This window comes from Dicentrarchus labrax, unplaced genomic scaffold (assembly GCF_905237075.1).
Source record: "Dicentrarchus labrax unplaced genomic scaffold, dlabrax2021, whole genome shotgun sequence".
In the NCBI taxonomy this organism is placed as follows: domain Eukaryota; kingdom Metazoa; phylum Chordata; class Actinopteri; family Moronidae; genus Dicentrarchus; species Dicentrarchus labrax.
Window position 1 is genome coordinate 23,655,904 of NW_026136723.1, and position 16,323 is coordinate 23,672,226.

The window sequence follows — 16,323 nt, forward strand, 5'->3', positions numbered from 1 at the left end:
ACTCTTTACTTATCAGGCTGTGTAGTCATGTGAAGTTTGGCACTGTTACCGACATGTGAGTATGCAGAACATCTATCACAATATGGGAATCATTGAGCAAACACATACCATGTGAAGAGAGTGGGAGTGGGCTGACTCCTCCCATGAAGGAGTGGTAGAATGAATTTATTCCAGACGTCTGTACTGCTCCCTTGGTTTTATTCCCTTTGCTCAGTCTTCCCTGGAACTAATTGCCAATTTGAGCTGCCAGTTTCTAAGGCTTTTGGGGAGTTGGTTGACATTTTCAATCTGGGATCATATAAGGGCTCACCCAGAATCAAATGCCAACACTAAAATCACTCAGTTACAATCCCCCTTTCTTCTTTGACGTGACTGTACTTCTGTTCCCAGCTGCTTGACATTTTACTTTAAATTTGATTCATTCAACTCTGTCATAACATACCCTAGTTTTTTTTTCTTTCTGGCTGTACATAAGAAGGCTATTTTTAATTCTCCTCTATACATACATTGAGATCGTGCTTATACCAAAGGTGGCTCGAGGTCTCAGTTGAAACGTCTATTTCTGCTTGTTTTATGGAGCACGGTTGGCATGTTGTGTGTGGCGTAGCAATTCCTGTGAATGTGTGATCATGACACACTGATCTTGGTGTTGGGTTTCTGTGTGGCTTTGGGGATGAAAGTGACACTGTTTCATGTGCACACGAACTAATGTTCCCCGTTCAGTGTTCTGACAACAGAGACGCAGCAGGGAAGCCGTTTTGCCCGCAGCGCGATGCTTTTGATGTCTCAACAGTGATGCAAGGAGATGTGTGTGTTTTTTGCAGTTACAGTAAAGTCCTTTGAGAGAAGATCCCTGTCGTGTGAAGGGCTTATAGTTTTTTGCATTACTCTTTAGCATGCACTGACGTAACTCTGAATACAAAAGGCATGTTGCTTTAATCCTGAGAACCAGGTGAAATGCTCAGAGAGGAATTTCCTGGTGATCATACAGTGACATAAAGTGGTTGTAAGTATAGCTCACTGACAGGTTTGAAAATGTGAGTTCATTGTAGTTAAAGCAAACATTTTCCCCGCCGGCTGTTCAGTGTTGTAATAACAGGGCTTCACCAGAACGAAAAATGAAAAGCACTTTCTGATTTAAGGGTTAAAAAAAGCAGTTGGTATTTTGGAGATTTTGAAATGGTTGGTGGTAAAACAGTATCTAGTTAAATACGTTTCTGGGAAGCTTACAGGCGCTGGTTGTGCTGTCCAAGCATAAGGAAGCAATTAGCAACTAGGGAAACATAGTGAAGTTACATAATGAGAATGAATTGATGGCGAGTGGGTTATTCTGTGAGGGGAAAAATAAAACGGGGAGGCATGGCTTCTGCATAAACATTTGGAATAGGAGGAAGGGGTTGGCCTTGGATGATCAGTGACTCGTAAACCATGGTGGAAAATAACTGCGGGGGCTTCAGTGGGTAAAAGAAAATCCAGTGGAGTGAATGTGTAGGAAACTTTGACACAGGCTGAAGGTGAACCTCACTCGCGCTTACTTTTGCTTCTTATCAAGGCTGACCCGAATGAGTGTTGTGTTGTGTGTGTGTGTGTGTGTGTGTCACACAAAACAGCCTCATATATTATTAACTCCTGCAGATAGGCTGCAGCGAGCGAGGAACACAGTAAGCCAATTCCTGTAGGGCAAAACCAATGGAGTCACTTGAGCCACGGAAGAGGACAAAACTTCTTTAGAACTCCGTCGGGGCTGCAAAGTGGCTCGTGCTGGAAGAATTAGTGGTGATATTGGAATAAGTGCGACTTTAAAGAACAAAGACGAATGGGTAGGAAAGAAAGAGAAGAATAGCTTGAGTAAAGTACAGGGGAAAGAGGGCAGGGAGGGAGGGAGGGAGGGAGATCAGCCACTTCTGCCAGAGGACTGAGTCACAGAGAAGAGAGGAGAGGGAGGGGTGCTCTTTCGTACTTCTCTCTCTCATAAAAGTCACGGACAACTTGGCTGCAGCGCTTGTTTTAAAGTCCGGGATGGCACCACACCCCTAGGCGCCCCTCCCATCTCCTCCTTCCCTTCACTCCCCCTCACCTTTCACCTCCCTCCCTCCCCCCCCACCAGTCCTCCCACCTGTCTTCAGAGCCTGGGACTCCACTTTTTACCAGGCCCGATGCCGGCAAGCCCCCCTGGAAATGTGTTCCCAGCCCTGGTGGTTGTGGGCCACATTGTTACCTTAATCGCTGTCTGGCAGTGGAGAGTACGCAAGAAGCAAGGTAAGAGAAGCTGGAAAACTCATCGCTGCGAGGCTTACTTCTGTAGAGGTGACGGTATATTGCCTTGAGAGGAAGGCAGATCAAAGCGTTTTCTGTGCAAATAGTTTCTCACCGGCTGTCCTCACTCGTCGTCTCTGCTCTCTCTTGTCCTGTGTGTTTCTGTGGCGCACACTCCTCTCTCTCTTCCTCACTCCCCCCTCTTTTTTTCCCTACACGTCTCGGTTTCCTGTGGTATAGAGATGTTGCAGTTAACCCTGTAAATGCTGGCTGTAATGTGATGACGTCGGACCTGGGGTATTCTGGGAGACTGGAGGTTTCTGGCTTCGTCAGAGCTTTGATGTGCACACCTCAGCATCAGCTTTGCTCCTCTACTGGGGTTTTTTCCCCTTTGAATAGTGTGAAATGCTTTCATCCAAGTTCTGTCTTTGCAGAGATCTGGGTTGAGTTGTAAGGGTGACCTGATGTGAGCTTAACTTAACTATTCAGAACATCTGAGTAACTTCATTTGTGGTTACTTCTGTAGTATTAAGAAGCTTGTTCAACCGGTTTCTTCTCTGAATGCTTTCAGAGTTAAAAGATCAGCATATCCTCTTCACACACTAGACATGTGCTGCCAGGAAAAAAAACAAAACATTACTCTTTATTGCATCCACTGAACAGCCTGAAGGCATCTGTGGCTTTTGACGTCACCAGACACACCTTACTCGGGCCTGTTTTACTGTTGACACAGCTTGCCACAATGCCAGCTATCTAACACACCTCTGCAGGCGACACACCCTGAGGTGAATTAAAAGATGTCTGTCTGACAGTCTGCAGGTGTAGGTAAAGGGCCGCTGAAAGAAAAGAAAAACCCGTTTGGTCACCAGGCACTCTGAAACAAACCAGACAATTCATTTTAGACAATGACGCCTAAAACAATGAAGTAGCCTCAAGTCACATCTCCTCTACCTGTGTAGAGCTTGCACAGTAAATGAATCAAGCTGTAAACCGTCTGTAATAAGATGCACATTATCCTGATATGGTTGGTTGTTTTTGCTAAAGTGAAGCCAAGCACTGTACCTCTCCTTTATCTCTCCCTGTGGTCTAGGTCGGATAATAAACTACACAATCCTTTACTAAGGAAGTCAAGGAGGATACACCTTGAGTAGATAAGAGTAGCTTTCCCTGACAACAGTGACACGCCTGCTTTTGTTATGACAGGAGGAGTCACTTTCATAGCAGTGACAAGTCTTTAGAAGAAGAAACCGAGAAGAGAAAACTTTCTCCTAAAAGGAAAATTCCCAACAAATGCAAATCAAAAACGTATTAAATAAAGATATATCCACCTCTCCTCGCTTCATCTGCACACGAGGATATATTCTGTACACTGCGCAGCGCTGAAATACTGATCAAATAAGGGTTGCCTGAAGATTTGACTGGTAAATTACAGGCAAACATTGCATTGCAAAACTAGGCCGCACACTATCTCTACCTTCTGTCAATATCCAACCGATTTGCATATGAAGAGATCTACTTTCAGCTCTTGACTTGCCGCAGTGCAGGCAATAAGTCTACACCCTGTACATCAGAAACGGTCATATTCCCTCTCCCCAGCGTCTGCCTGTACTTTAATGATGTATTTTTAACAGAGGCGAGTAGTGTCGCGATCGATTCTCTGGCTGTCTGGAAGTGTGGTCATTGTTTACATTACGGTTCCAGTACAAGTCAAACATTTACAGTGCGACATGCCGCGTGTAAGGGGCACAGCTTGTGTAAGTTAGAGCTATACTTTACTGGAGCAACAAGGTGCCTTTGAAAACAGTGGGAAGGTGAAAGTAGGTAAAAGGGATTTCACCCCGGGCCAGGTTTAAAAAAAGCACACACATGGCGGCTGGCTAATGGTAGTAAACTCGATACTGGGGACGCTGGGGACTGTGTATCTTGGATACAGTCATAACAAACTGAAGGAGGAGGTCGTTGGTTTTCCTTCACGAGGCCTCACGCTGATCCTCTGAACCTTAAAGCAATCTGAGTGGCTGCTCAGATAATTAGAGTCATTTGCACTAAGTGATTATGTGTTTCTATAACTCATAAACTCTCTTGTGTTTCATTGACCATATCCTCTAAAGACATTAACGCCACGCACTGTCGTCTTTCAATCCTCTTTTTACTGGAGATTTCCATTTAACGATTTTCTCTCTAAAGACTCAAAAGATTAGAAGATTCATTCTCTTCACAACACCTGCCTTATGTAAATCCATTTAGGAAGCCACACCCAAATCTGCACCAGCGTGTTGGAAGACCCACTAGACCGGCGGCTATGTCTGCTAAACCACATGCCACATACTGTAGCATGTAGGATTGGGTTTAGGTTTTGGCTCCTGGTGTGCAGCTGTGACTCACTTCCCCCTGTCTGCTTTCACTGTGGCAGTAAATGACAGACTTTAACTGAAAATCCCCCCCAAAAAACCAATGCTGTTATTAAAGAATGGCAAGTGTTGAAGACAATGAACGCCCACCATGTCCTCACATGCCCTGCACAACAAACCGACGTAACATAAAACGCTATTAGTGGTCAACCTTGCCGGTGTCACAGCGTGTCCTCTGTCTTACAGGACAATGTGTGCCCACGTTGAGGCAGCGGCTCCGAGCTGTGTTTATATTTTTAGAGGGTGAAGAACCAGCAACCGTTTCTTAGTGATAAAATCTTGATCACTCCTTTTAGCCAACTATCAGAACACATACGCCCAAGATCAAAGTTATGCTTCACTCTCTTAATTATTTAATCTATTTAGTGATGTTTATTGATGAGTCAGCTTTCTTAAACACAGGCTGTGGTTTGCTGTAACATGTGAATGCTGTTCAATGGCACAGTTGTGATCCAAAGAATTAAGCAGATGGATGTTATACTAGTTATCATTCCTACTTTGAATATCGCCGTTCAGAAACACAACCCAGTTTTTTAAAACACCCACAAAGATTCTTTTACCGAGGCACAACAATGGAGACATTTAAAGGAAAGCATATGCTTGCGTCGCATGTGGACAAATGATCACTGTTATGCAGTTATGTGTAGTTTTTGTAACTTAACAGCTGATAATTACTTATTTGTAATCTTTTATGTACTTTTTAAAATATTCTAGATTATTATTCAGCTTGTTCTGACTGTGATTTACAGTCGACTGTTCCTTAAGTTAAATTTAATTGCTCTACTGGTATTATTTTATTGTTTAATCTACATTCCTATAGCCAGAACATCGAAACCACTCCCCCTCAATTGTTGTCTGATGCCTTAACCTGAAATGAAGCCTATACCTGCTTGTGAATGTGAAGTATTTCTCAGTGTTTCACAAAGAGTTAGAGAAAACAAGACTTCGCTGTTGAGGCTATTTATTGCCCACAGCTGTTGTGTGTCTGGGGGAAAGTGATGATTTATTGCCGGCCTATAAACGACGCATATGTACGCCGTCAAACCTGCACTGTGCCCTTCGGTGTATATTAACAGACTGGTTGTAATTATCACATCAGACGCGTCTTCCCAGAAATGACTGTAGTTTCTGCTTTGCATTAAGCAGGGTTGGAGGATTATGTAATCCTGGGAGAGGCACAGACAGACACACACACACAGTCTAAAATAGGGCCGCAGTGTGTACTCCTCAGCAGTATATACAACCCTCCGCTCTGTGTATTTCGGGGTTGTCCCTCCCAGACGCGCTTTAATGGCACACATCGTTATTACGCGCCACGCACGGCTCAGGAGCGGGATGGAGCCGCTGAGCGCTCTCCGGCTCATCTCACTAAACAAAACAAAAAGAGGGCTGGGCTTGTGACAAAGACTCTGCAATCTGACACGACCCTGTGTGTGTGTGTGTATGTGTGTGTGTGTGTGTGTGTGTGTTTTCTCCTCCATGTGGCTCGGATTGAGCGGAGAGAAAAGTTTTCTGAGGGCTGGTACCGCGGAGGAGAAAACAGGCGAGTCGGGGGCGTTTACGAGAAAGTCCACCGCGCTGTGCGTTTACGCGCGGCGCAGACACACACCGGGATGGCCGGAGCGGAGGATACGATGCGCGCTGCTGTGCCGTCTTGGTACGGCGGGATGGAGCGGGAAATCTCATATCGACGGAATAATTACATTCACGAAATGAGCTGCGGAGAAGTGGGCTCTCATCTGTACAGCCGAATGTGCTGCGCAGGTAGGTCCGAGCGCTCAGCCGCTGTCTCATCTCTCAGCGACTGTAACAGGAGGAGGTGCTGGTTGGGAGGGGCTGCTGGGGTGCTGATGGTGATGGTGTTAACCATTTCCATGCCTCTCCACCCCACAGTACAACAAGCAGTTGTCAAAAAGAGTGGGCGGCCGAGCAAAGCTTTGTTACTTTTTTTTAAATTATTATTATTTTGTTACTTTCTTATTAACTTTTATAGAAAATTACAAAAATATTATATATGAGGATTATCATTACCTCCCCAACCAAAGAGCAGATTGTACTGTAATGTAGAGCTAAATAGTTGGAAGTTAGGTAAAAATGCTAAAAATTCTCCAGTTTCAGCTTCTCAAATGTGTTTTTTCTGGTAATGATCGACTTCATTTTTTTGGGCTTTGGACTCTTGGCTGGAAAAAACAAACAATCAGAATATGAAACTTGACTCTGGGAACATTTTTCACTATTTTCTGACATTTAATAAACCAAATAGTTAATGGATTTAACATCAAAATAATCACTAATAATAAAAAAGTTAGTTGCTGCCCTAACAGTACGTGATGATGTTGTTTGATGGTCTTTATCTTACAAACTCTTCATACTGGGGTCTGTAGTCTAAAGATCAAGTGTCTGATGGTCTCTGATAGAAAAGGGTATTGTTTGCTCTGTCTCACCTCTTGACGTGTTCACTGTGTTGATATCTGAATACACTAAACGTCAATAACTGTGTTAAAAGGCTCAACCTGAGTAATTAAAGTGAATAGATAGTTTAATTAACGTTTGTTTACCTATTGATTTCTCTCTCAATATGTGTGACAAACATTATCTTCTAAATGTCTGTATTTCCATAGAGTCGGAAGTCTTGTGAGAAATGTTTTTTCTCTCCTAAACTAAGAGTCCTCCAGAGGTTTGAGGCCAGAACCGCTCCACTGTAAACAGTGCTCTGATGACCTCGCAGCTTCTGTGTGTTTTTGCCGTGTCGTCATGGCAACCACCCTCACAAATCACTCTTCCCACATTTAAAAGTGACTGTCCGTGACGGCAAGTCAACACACTGCAGGGCCCCCGAGGGACACTGAGCTTTTCCTAACGGTAGTCTGAACTCTGGGCCAAGAAGGTTTTCAGCTACTAGACATTAAAGTGGATTATAGTCAGATAATATTACATATTCAGGCTTTTCTCTTTGTTTTGTAGTGCAGCTTTTCTAACAGAAGAGGGAGACAAACAGTGTTGAGCAATAAGCTCGTCTTCTCTTTAATTGGCCTTGGCTGTCACAGCTGAAGGACATAAATCCAGCAATTATCTAGTCCTCATATTTTCATAACCACAGGATTGTAAGCGCCATGTGTGGCTAATGTGTTTCTGAGTGCGCGCTCAGTAAAAATGATGCTCCTATTGCAAAAGTGAGTGGGTGTCGTCAGTTTTTTATAGTTATGAAGGGAAAAACACAATGTGGGCAGCTTTAAAGGGAACGTTGCCCCAAGAAATTCCTCAATGTTGTTGCTGTCTGGGTTCGTTGAGTTTGTTGTCCACCTGTATCTCCCAAAGCTTTGTTTCACCGCCCATCAGCACCTGAGTTTGTTTTGAAAAGGAATAAATTCTTCACCGTTATAATAACAGACAAAGCTCTGTCTTATTCTGTGGCAGTGCATGTTCTCATGCCCTCTTCATTGCCAGCTCCAGCTTGGATCTGCCCCATAATGCCCTGGGGCTTCCATTCCTCACCTTGGCAAGGTCCCTCCCTGAACCATCCAACTATACATACCATCATCCCTCCATCATAAACCCCATCAGGACCTGCTAGCCAGATGATACGCAGTGTTTGTTAACATTCCTGTCCTCAGCGGGACTGACATCGCATGCTGTCACTTGCACGGATGAACAGGCAGACAGAGTTTTTTTTCGGGGCTGAGGTGGTGTTATTGCAGAGAGGCGACTCCCCTGTGTCTGTGAGGAGGGCGGGCGCGCCTTTAGGAGGAATGCATAGACTTGCATGCTTCTCACGGCAGTGAACTTTAATCATAAAACTGCTATCAGCTCTCACCGCTCAGGTTTATCTCTGCATGTTATCAGTAACCAGGAGAGGAGAAATACCCACACAATAACGCACTGTGTGTGTGTTGTTGACAGTGGTTGATAGGACTACAGATTTAAAGTGTTTGTGCCTCTTTGTTGCTTTTTAAACATTATAGAAAATTGGGTTTTAAGTCAATAAATCAACACTAGTCTTACTGCAGTCTGATTGCATCATGACTTTCTTTCTAAATCAGCAGACATTTAGGATGCTGATTCCAGCGTTTAAGGAGCTGCTTAAACTAATAATAATAGTAAAAATGCAGAGAGGCAAGGAAAACCATTTACAAGTGAATATTTAAAAAAATGCAGTGCTCTTTGTCCTTGGTGACAGCAAGTTAAAATTTAAATCCCAGGATTAAATGTCTAACACATACACAGCCTATAAGGTTTGAGTTAAGGTCTAGTGAAGGTGTGATATCAGCAGCTTCCATTCCTCAAGTCCAGACAAGCTACCTCCCTCTGAAGGCATCCCAAAAATCTGTCTCCTTTACAGTCTTATGTCAGTATCTGCACGGAAAATTAATGCTCCCAAGGGTGAAAGGTGCTGCAGGTATTTAGGTGCTATAGGACATGTACGTGGTAGAGTGGAGGTGCAAGTTTAGAGCGCCTGAATGCCTAACTTGCAAAAAAATGCTGTGCTGTGTTTAGTTCAGGGTTTTATTCAGAGTTTATTATATTCAATGAGCAGAAGCTGTTTTATTGCATGAAAGAGAAGCAGATGTAACAATTCTGTTCACGCACATAGACACACACCCTTCAGTCGATCCACACAGAGCCACAATAGCTGCTTTGTGTCTGGGTTAATTTTCTGCAGCAGTGTGGTTCCTCTATTAAGAGTTTTTTGAAAGCCAACTCCCCTGTTATGTATTTTTCTCACAGAAGCTTTTATTCAGGAATGGAAATTCATCTAAGAAGTAGTCCAAACCAAAAGCTCCATATAAAACTGTTGGTCTCACAGGTTGTTCTCATTAGAGATCTTTAAATACTTCTATTCTTCCTGCTGCTGGATCCTCTCCTGTAGACAACACCCCTCCGAGAACAGACTCTGCTGTCTCCCTCATGTACCCAAACTAAACCCCTCGATACCAGTTTCCCCCGTAATTGTGTCCTGATGGAGGAAGGAGCGCTCATGCTCGAGGTTTCTTCTTGTGATTGTACCATGTCGAGAAATGGCTGACGCTGTTTCCACTGCCTGGCTCCGACGCCTCCTGGCATGGTCTCCTCTGTGTTCAGGAACAGGCTTTTCATTGAGGGCTCTGTGGTGTTGTGTGACTCCGACCACACGCTGGTTGGTGGCTGCTAGCTTGTGCGCGTGGAGTTCAGTTCGGGTTAACAAGCTCCAGCGGAGTACGGCTCGGTCTAAATGAGGGAATGCCCCCTTGTCTTCATTGGTGATCTGTGCAGTCTTTTTAAGTTTCATGCGATAGTTAGTTCCACTTCAGGGTTTTTGTGTCTTCCCTGCAGTAAGCTGACCCGGGTTAAAGCCCCCGTTGAAGTATTTCAGCAGATCATCTGCAGGGGGTTGCTGGTTGCTGACCTCTAACCTTTCTCTGATGTTTATCTCACATTGTCATTGTTGGCAGTTTAGTTGATGCTCTTGTTAAAAGTGACCAGAGGGACCATGCTTGTGTTAATGTAAAGGAATTATAATTATAACTTATATTTTGTATTATTGGTCACAGTTCTCCAACATCTTTGCAGTAGATTAATTTACATTCTTCCAGTGGGAGCCATTGCTTTGATGTCTAACTTGAACATTTTAGTTACCTTTTTATAGTTTGGAAAACCTTTTGTTATTTGATTTTTGTGTAAGGATAATATTTGGTAGCAAACACAGCATTGCACTCAGAAGTTCTGCTGCCAATGAATAAAATGCTCAAAATAAAGAGTAATTTATGTTCATAGTGAAATGTAGAATCTTAGACAAGGTAACTGACAAAAAAATAAAAGTTACAGAATGTTTACTGTGATGGATTTCACATTTTAAGGCCCTATAATATATATATATAAAAAGCAAACTACACTCGTATCCGAAGTACGAAAGAATCAGTGCAAGTGTAAACAAACTTTGGGACACACTGATGTTATCTAACCTTTGCATTTAGATATAATCAGTGCAGAGGTCTGTTTTGGTTGGGTGCACAGTGAGGGTCTTTTGTTGAGGTGTGGTTTTGGTGGGTGGGGTCGTGGTGTTCATAGCACATAACAGGGCTGGGTCAGGTGGAGAATCTTCCCTCTCTCTCTCTCTTTCCTTCCATAGACCACTCTGTGGTAAATGACAGCTTCTGACATTGTAGCCCGCAGGCAGGCATTTTGCAAGAGCTGGTGGGAAAAAAAAAAAAAAAGAAATAGGAGCATAGAATGTCAGAGAGAGCAAACGGAGAAAGGGAGGAAAGAAGTGAGTAAGACTTGTGTTCAGGAACTTGAATCAGTGGCTTGAACACTCCCACTTAACTACAGGATCCCACACTGTGAAGCAGTGTTTCAGGCAATAAGAAGAAGTAGACAGCATCGCCTCTCAACCTGCAGAGGCTTCTGTTTAGTTTTGGATCGTTGAGATAACTCCCACATGGCGATGGAGCAGAGATTCAGAACCTACTCCTCTGACAGTGTGGGTAGTGACGGGGTCTTCATAGAGGACTCCTGCTACAAGGGGATGCTCAGGGCCATGGATCACAGGAAAGGTAGAGTTTGTCATCATTTTTACATTGTTTCACTTGTACTGGCTTAGAGGTCTTTTGTATTTTCTTTCTTTATTGATTTAGAAATAGAACCAGTTTTTTAAAGAGTTTTTCTCTCAGCTCATTGTCGAATCCATCGCACCAGTTTGAAAATCTTCATCATTCACTAGTCAATGTTATGAAGAAGTTGTAGTTTACTGTCTAAAATGTAGAATCTTTCGTCTGCGGTGGTCTTCTGCCTCCTCTTTTATCAAACCGAACCGACCACACCCCTTCACGTGTCACTGCTTTTCCTCTTTTTATTGGTCAACTGTGCTGACTCCCATTTTGAGACTTAAGACAGACTAGAATAGTAAAGATGTCTCACAGGACTTAGTTTCATATATATATATATATATATATATATATATATATTTTTTTTTTTTTTTTTGGTTCAGAAATTAACTTCTGATCTGAGTCAGAAGAAAGGCTGACCAGAATAACTTGCGAAATGACTCAGCCAGTGTATTTTAATGCAGTTATCAGATGCATTAAATTGCTAAAAATATTTCTGTGACATTACAGCTGCATTATTCAGTGACAGGGTGATGTGCAGATGTCATGCAGCTATGCAACAATCATGTTCTTTCAGGAGATCCAATCTCTCGCACCTCATCTTAAAGGTTTTGTTGACTGAGAGGATGAAACGAAACATCCACAGCTCAGTTTGCTGCTCCAGGCTACAAAAACGCAGCCAAGCAAACACATTATTTGTAAGAGGGATCAGTAAAGTTTGCTTTCCTGTGTTGTGTATTTCACTGGTTTGAGTTTTAGGAATGTTAAGTGCAGCTTTTCAGTCGCTGTCTGACCTTGATTCCTCACATTGTCTTTAATGACTTGAAGAAACAACAGTGTCCTGAGCAGCTGGCATAACGGTCGTCAGCAGTTTGTTACAGGATCCTTTTTTTCCCCTATTTTCATCAGACTTATTCAACCTGGATGCAGAAGTCATGTGCTCCTGATCAAATTAGATAGATAGATCTGCTTTTGAGGTTTATATCACTTCTCTTTTTAGACCCTGAAACAGTCACAAGCGTGTTTGTGAGTCATCGACATAATGCCACCGTGATTTGGGGCGTTGGCACCACTGGACGCCGTCTTCTTTGCTTTCTCTGTTCCCTTTTTCATCTGATCACTTCTGTTACATGAGCTTTGATCTCAGTCTTTGTCCAGATAATGTAATCAAGCTCCTGACTGCTGTGTGACTGATAAAAAACAATCACACATAATGACTGTCTCGCCAGACTGAAAAATCACATTATGTTGTATCCTAATTACTTTTCTTCAAAGACAGACTTATTTTGTTACATCACACCGGCCTCTGTGTTTGACAACCACCCCGGTCACTCGTTGAAGCACGACGGTGAAGAGGTGAAAGTGGTCTTTTTTGGTTGTTATCGCTCCAGACTTGTTGCACAGTTGGTCAAATTTAGGGAAAACATTGCACCACATACACAGCTACCTGCTGTTATATTAGATCCCTGTTTGTAATAATCCGACTGTGAAATCAAAAACAAAACCGCAATAGTCTTGCAAGCTGGAACATGTTCGCATAGAGGTGCTAATCTGAGGGATCTCGGGTGATTTACTCGTGTTTCACCTGACATGTACGACACCTTTCTCTCTTTGTTTTGATGAGCAGATTTTAAACCACCATGAGAGGGAGTACATTTCTGTGTCACTGTCGGCATCTTCTGCAACCTCTGTTGACGTCACATGTTCAGTGCCATGTTTTCTGAGCTCTGGAGCACAAATATTTATCAGACTTTGTTACTCTGGGAAAACCGTACAAGTGATGTTTCCCCGCGGGGTCACATCAGATGTGGGACTGTAACTCTGGTTTGGGATTTTTTTTAGCTTATTAAATATGAACTATGTTTACTGCCAAACATCTTCTAAAGTAGTGGTTCCCAACTCATGGGTCAGGACCCCTCATAAAGTAAATCTTGGGATTGTGGGATTCGGTCTTTTATTGTGGATTACGTGGTAGAACAAAATCAATTTTCAGGGACTTGGAGCTCACTTGAGATGGGTAATCAGTCTTAGTGAACATTTTAAGTTGTGTTATTGTTGCATTGGTGGCCATACAGCAACTTTTGTAACACAAGAAATGACCAAATTGACATGATAGGTTATTGATGGTCTCTTTTGAATGCACCATTTTTCCAACAGCCCAATCTAAAAGCATTATTAAATGCACCATAAAATACATTTTCAGATGCTACAAAGTTAAATGAATATGCAACTACAACTGACTTTTGACCAAAAAATAAAGATTATTAAATAATCACACTAATAGATCATTTATCTCAATAAAGCTTTATGTCTCTGTAAACTGATTTTCATAGCATACTGACATTAATGGAAAGCAGAGGTTTGCTGGAAGGTCAGACATTTATAAACCTGTATGTTTTTGTAATTCAGTGCACTCGAGTTGGAGTTAGGAGGGTAAAACATGCACAAAGTGTTACATTGACACGTTGATTAAACTGAGCTTCTGTTTGATCTGTCTCTCCACAGATGAACGGGACCGAGTTCAGAAAAAGACCTTCACAAAATGGGTCAACAAGCACCTGATGAAGGTAAGATCCCTCTTAAACAACACATACTTTTCATTTCATTGAATCGTACAATGCGGCTACATTATGAAACTAAAAAAAGTGAACCACTTCAGCTCACTTGGAGCAAACAGTTGTCCTAAAATGGCCTTAAAGTCCAGTAGTTATTTTCATATGCCACCTAGTTACAGTAGCTTAATTTAGACAAAAGTGCATCCTTAGAGAGATAACTATCCAACTGAAGTCTCACTGATAGAAAATGTTACCTGAAAGCAACAACAGATAAGCTGGAAACAAATCCCCTCCTGCTCCTTTCATCAAAAAGGTGAAAACAATTCCACAAATCGTCTCTCTGCACAATAAAGTCCACACATGCTATTTGTATCTGCGTGCGTGTGAGGGGAGTGAGTCACGAACACCTGGCCTCGCTTTAGCTGGTGCTCAGGAGCAGTGGCATCGTGGGCCGCGCTCGCTCAGGTTTCACATCTGGGCTCCAGACTACTCAGGGCGGCTTCTCAGGGCTCTGCAGGGGAACAGGAAGCTCCAGGGCCGAACTCCTACACTGAATGTGGGGCCCAGAGCTAAATATGTCTGCAGCCATGATACCGTAAGACGTAAAGCGGTCTGGCCCCATGACCTTTAAAAAAGGAAGCACTTTCTACTGTATGTGTAATATACAAGCCCCTCGTCTCAGTAGTGCAGAATAAAGGGCTGCAGCTGAACACTAACAGTTATTTTCCATGATGATTAATTCCAGCTGAAATTTAATCATTTAAGTGATTTATCAAGCAAAACACTCGCTAGTTCCAGCTTCTTAAATGTGAGGATTTGTTGCCTGCCTGCTTTGTCGTTGTGTTACTTACTGTTGTTTGGACGAAACAAGATATTTGAAGATGTCACCTTGAACTTTGGGAACTTGTGACAGGCATTTTAGTCTAAATCACGACAAATGCTTTTAAAACAAAAACAGAGCCCAGAGTTGAAGCTGCCGATGTTACTTAATTATTAGCAAAGACAATCATTTATCTGGTGGATAATCAATTCTGCTGACTCATTCAGCTCATCGAGTTTATTTGTTTTGCTTTCCGGTCTTGATTAGGGCTTATCTAACAATTATTTTCATTATTGATTCATCTGCACATTCTTTTCTTTCTTGATAATTTAATCTACAAAATGTTAAAAAACTGTGATTAAAAGCTCTAGTCTTGATTAAATATCACCATGAGGCTAAAGGCAGAATCATTTTATAAATAATCAATACAAATTAGATTTTATGTTTTTTATTGTAATTTATGAATTATCTTTTGAGTTTGTGTGAGAGGAGACACTTCTGTAAGACAAAGTACTTAAAACTACCCTGCAAATAGCTCGTGTAATGTGAATTTACAAGAAGTCACCAATCATATTTTCAGGGAATATGTTTCAGTTAAACTAAAGCCCAGCGCAGCTCCACCTGAAGTGTTCCTTACCGCTGCTCAGCCGGCACGTTCATGTTAACGAGTCCTTGTTTTCACACGGGAACTCGTGTGTGTTAGACTGTGAGGAATGTCCGCCATCCTCCATGTGCGTCCTGTGACACGAGATGACTCACAAAGCTTTTGTCGTCAGTCGTTGTTTCTTTGTCGGAAAATCCCTCAGATTTGGGTCCAAAAGACTGGAGCGGGTCGGCGATCTGGCTGCCCTCGAGGCGATTAGGACTCATGCTCACAACAGAGTCATGGGATTAAACTATGAGGCCTGGAACGCTCTGTTTTCTGTGGTTATCTGGCTCAAAAGTGCCATCTACTGTAGCGTGTTTTACATCTCTTTCCAGATTACGGAGAACAACAACCACATTCTGTGTTTTATTAAAGTTTAATGTATCTGACTGCAGTCCAGACCAAAGTGGGAACAGATTTTTACTCACAAAAGGAATAATGAAAGACGGTTGGAAACAGTTTTGATCCGACAACACAAAAACGACAGACTGTCTTTGTCTAACGTCTGTCACACCAGCGTCTGTGTGTTTGTCTTTTGTTCTTCTTGTCCCCTCACGAGTCCCTGCAGTTTTATATCTACTCTCATCAAACTGTTTCTTCTTTCCATCCTTCACCCTGTCCTCTCATCCTTCCCCATCAGCACTGGAAGGCAGAGGTAGGTGCTGTCTGTGAGCAGAGTGCTGAGTGGACACATTCATTTCTTTCCTGCATGTCTGTGTTAACATTTTTACCCTCTCTCACCCCACCATACACGACCTGAGCTCCTTAGCTGCTGACTTCTGACCTTTTTTCCCTTCATTTTAACACCTGGACTCTTCTCTAGCTGCTGTAAGAGCCTTTCCTGCAGTGCAACTTGTCTTTACATGTTCTATAAAGTGCAATGTTCTGTACATTTACAAACACAGAAAAGTTTGTAAAGTAGTTACGGGAATGCATCGGGTCTTATTTTCATAGTTCAAATTTACCAAGGAGGGTCCAAACAACTTGTTAGGAAGAGAAAATTATATATAAATAGCAAATATTAAAATGATTTATCACCCAATCTGTCACTGGA

At 42.5% G+C, this 16,323-nt stretch overlaps 1 protein-coding gene across 1 annotated transcript in view; it reads left to right on the forward strand.

Moving 5' to 3' along the window:
- pleca (plectin a) overlaps positions 1-16,323 on the forward strand; it is a 106,969-nt gene that overhangs the window by 57,405 nt on the left and 33,241 nt on the right. Inside the window, 1 exon segment of the mRNA XM_051391478.1 lies at positions 13,754-13,815. Coding sequence (XP_051247438.1) covers positions 13,754-13,815 — 62 coding nt within the window.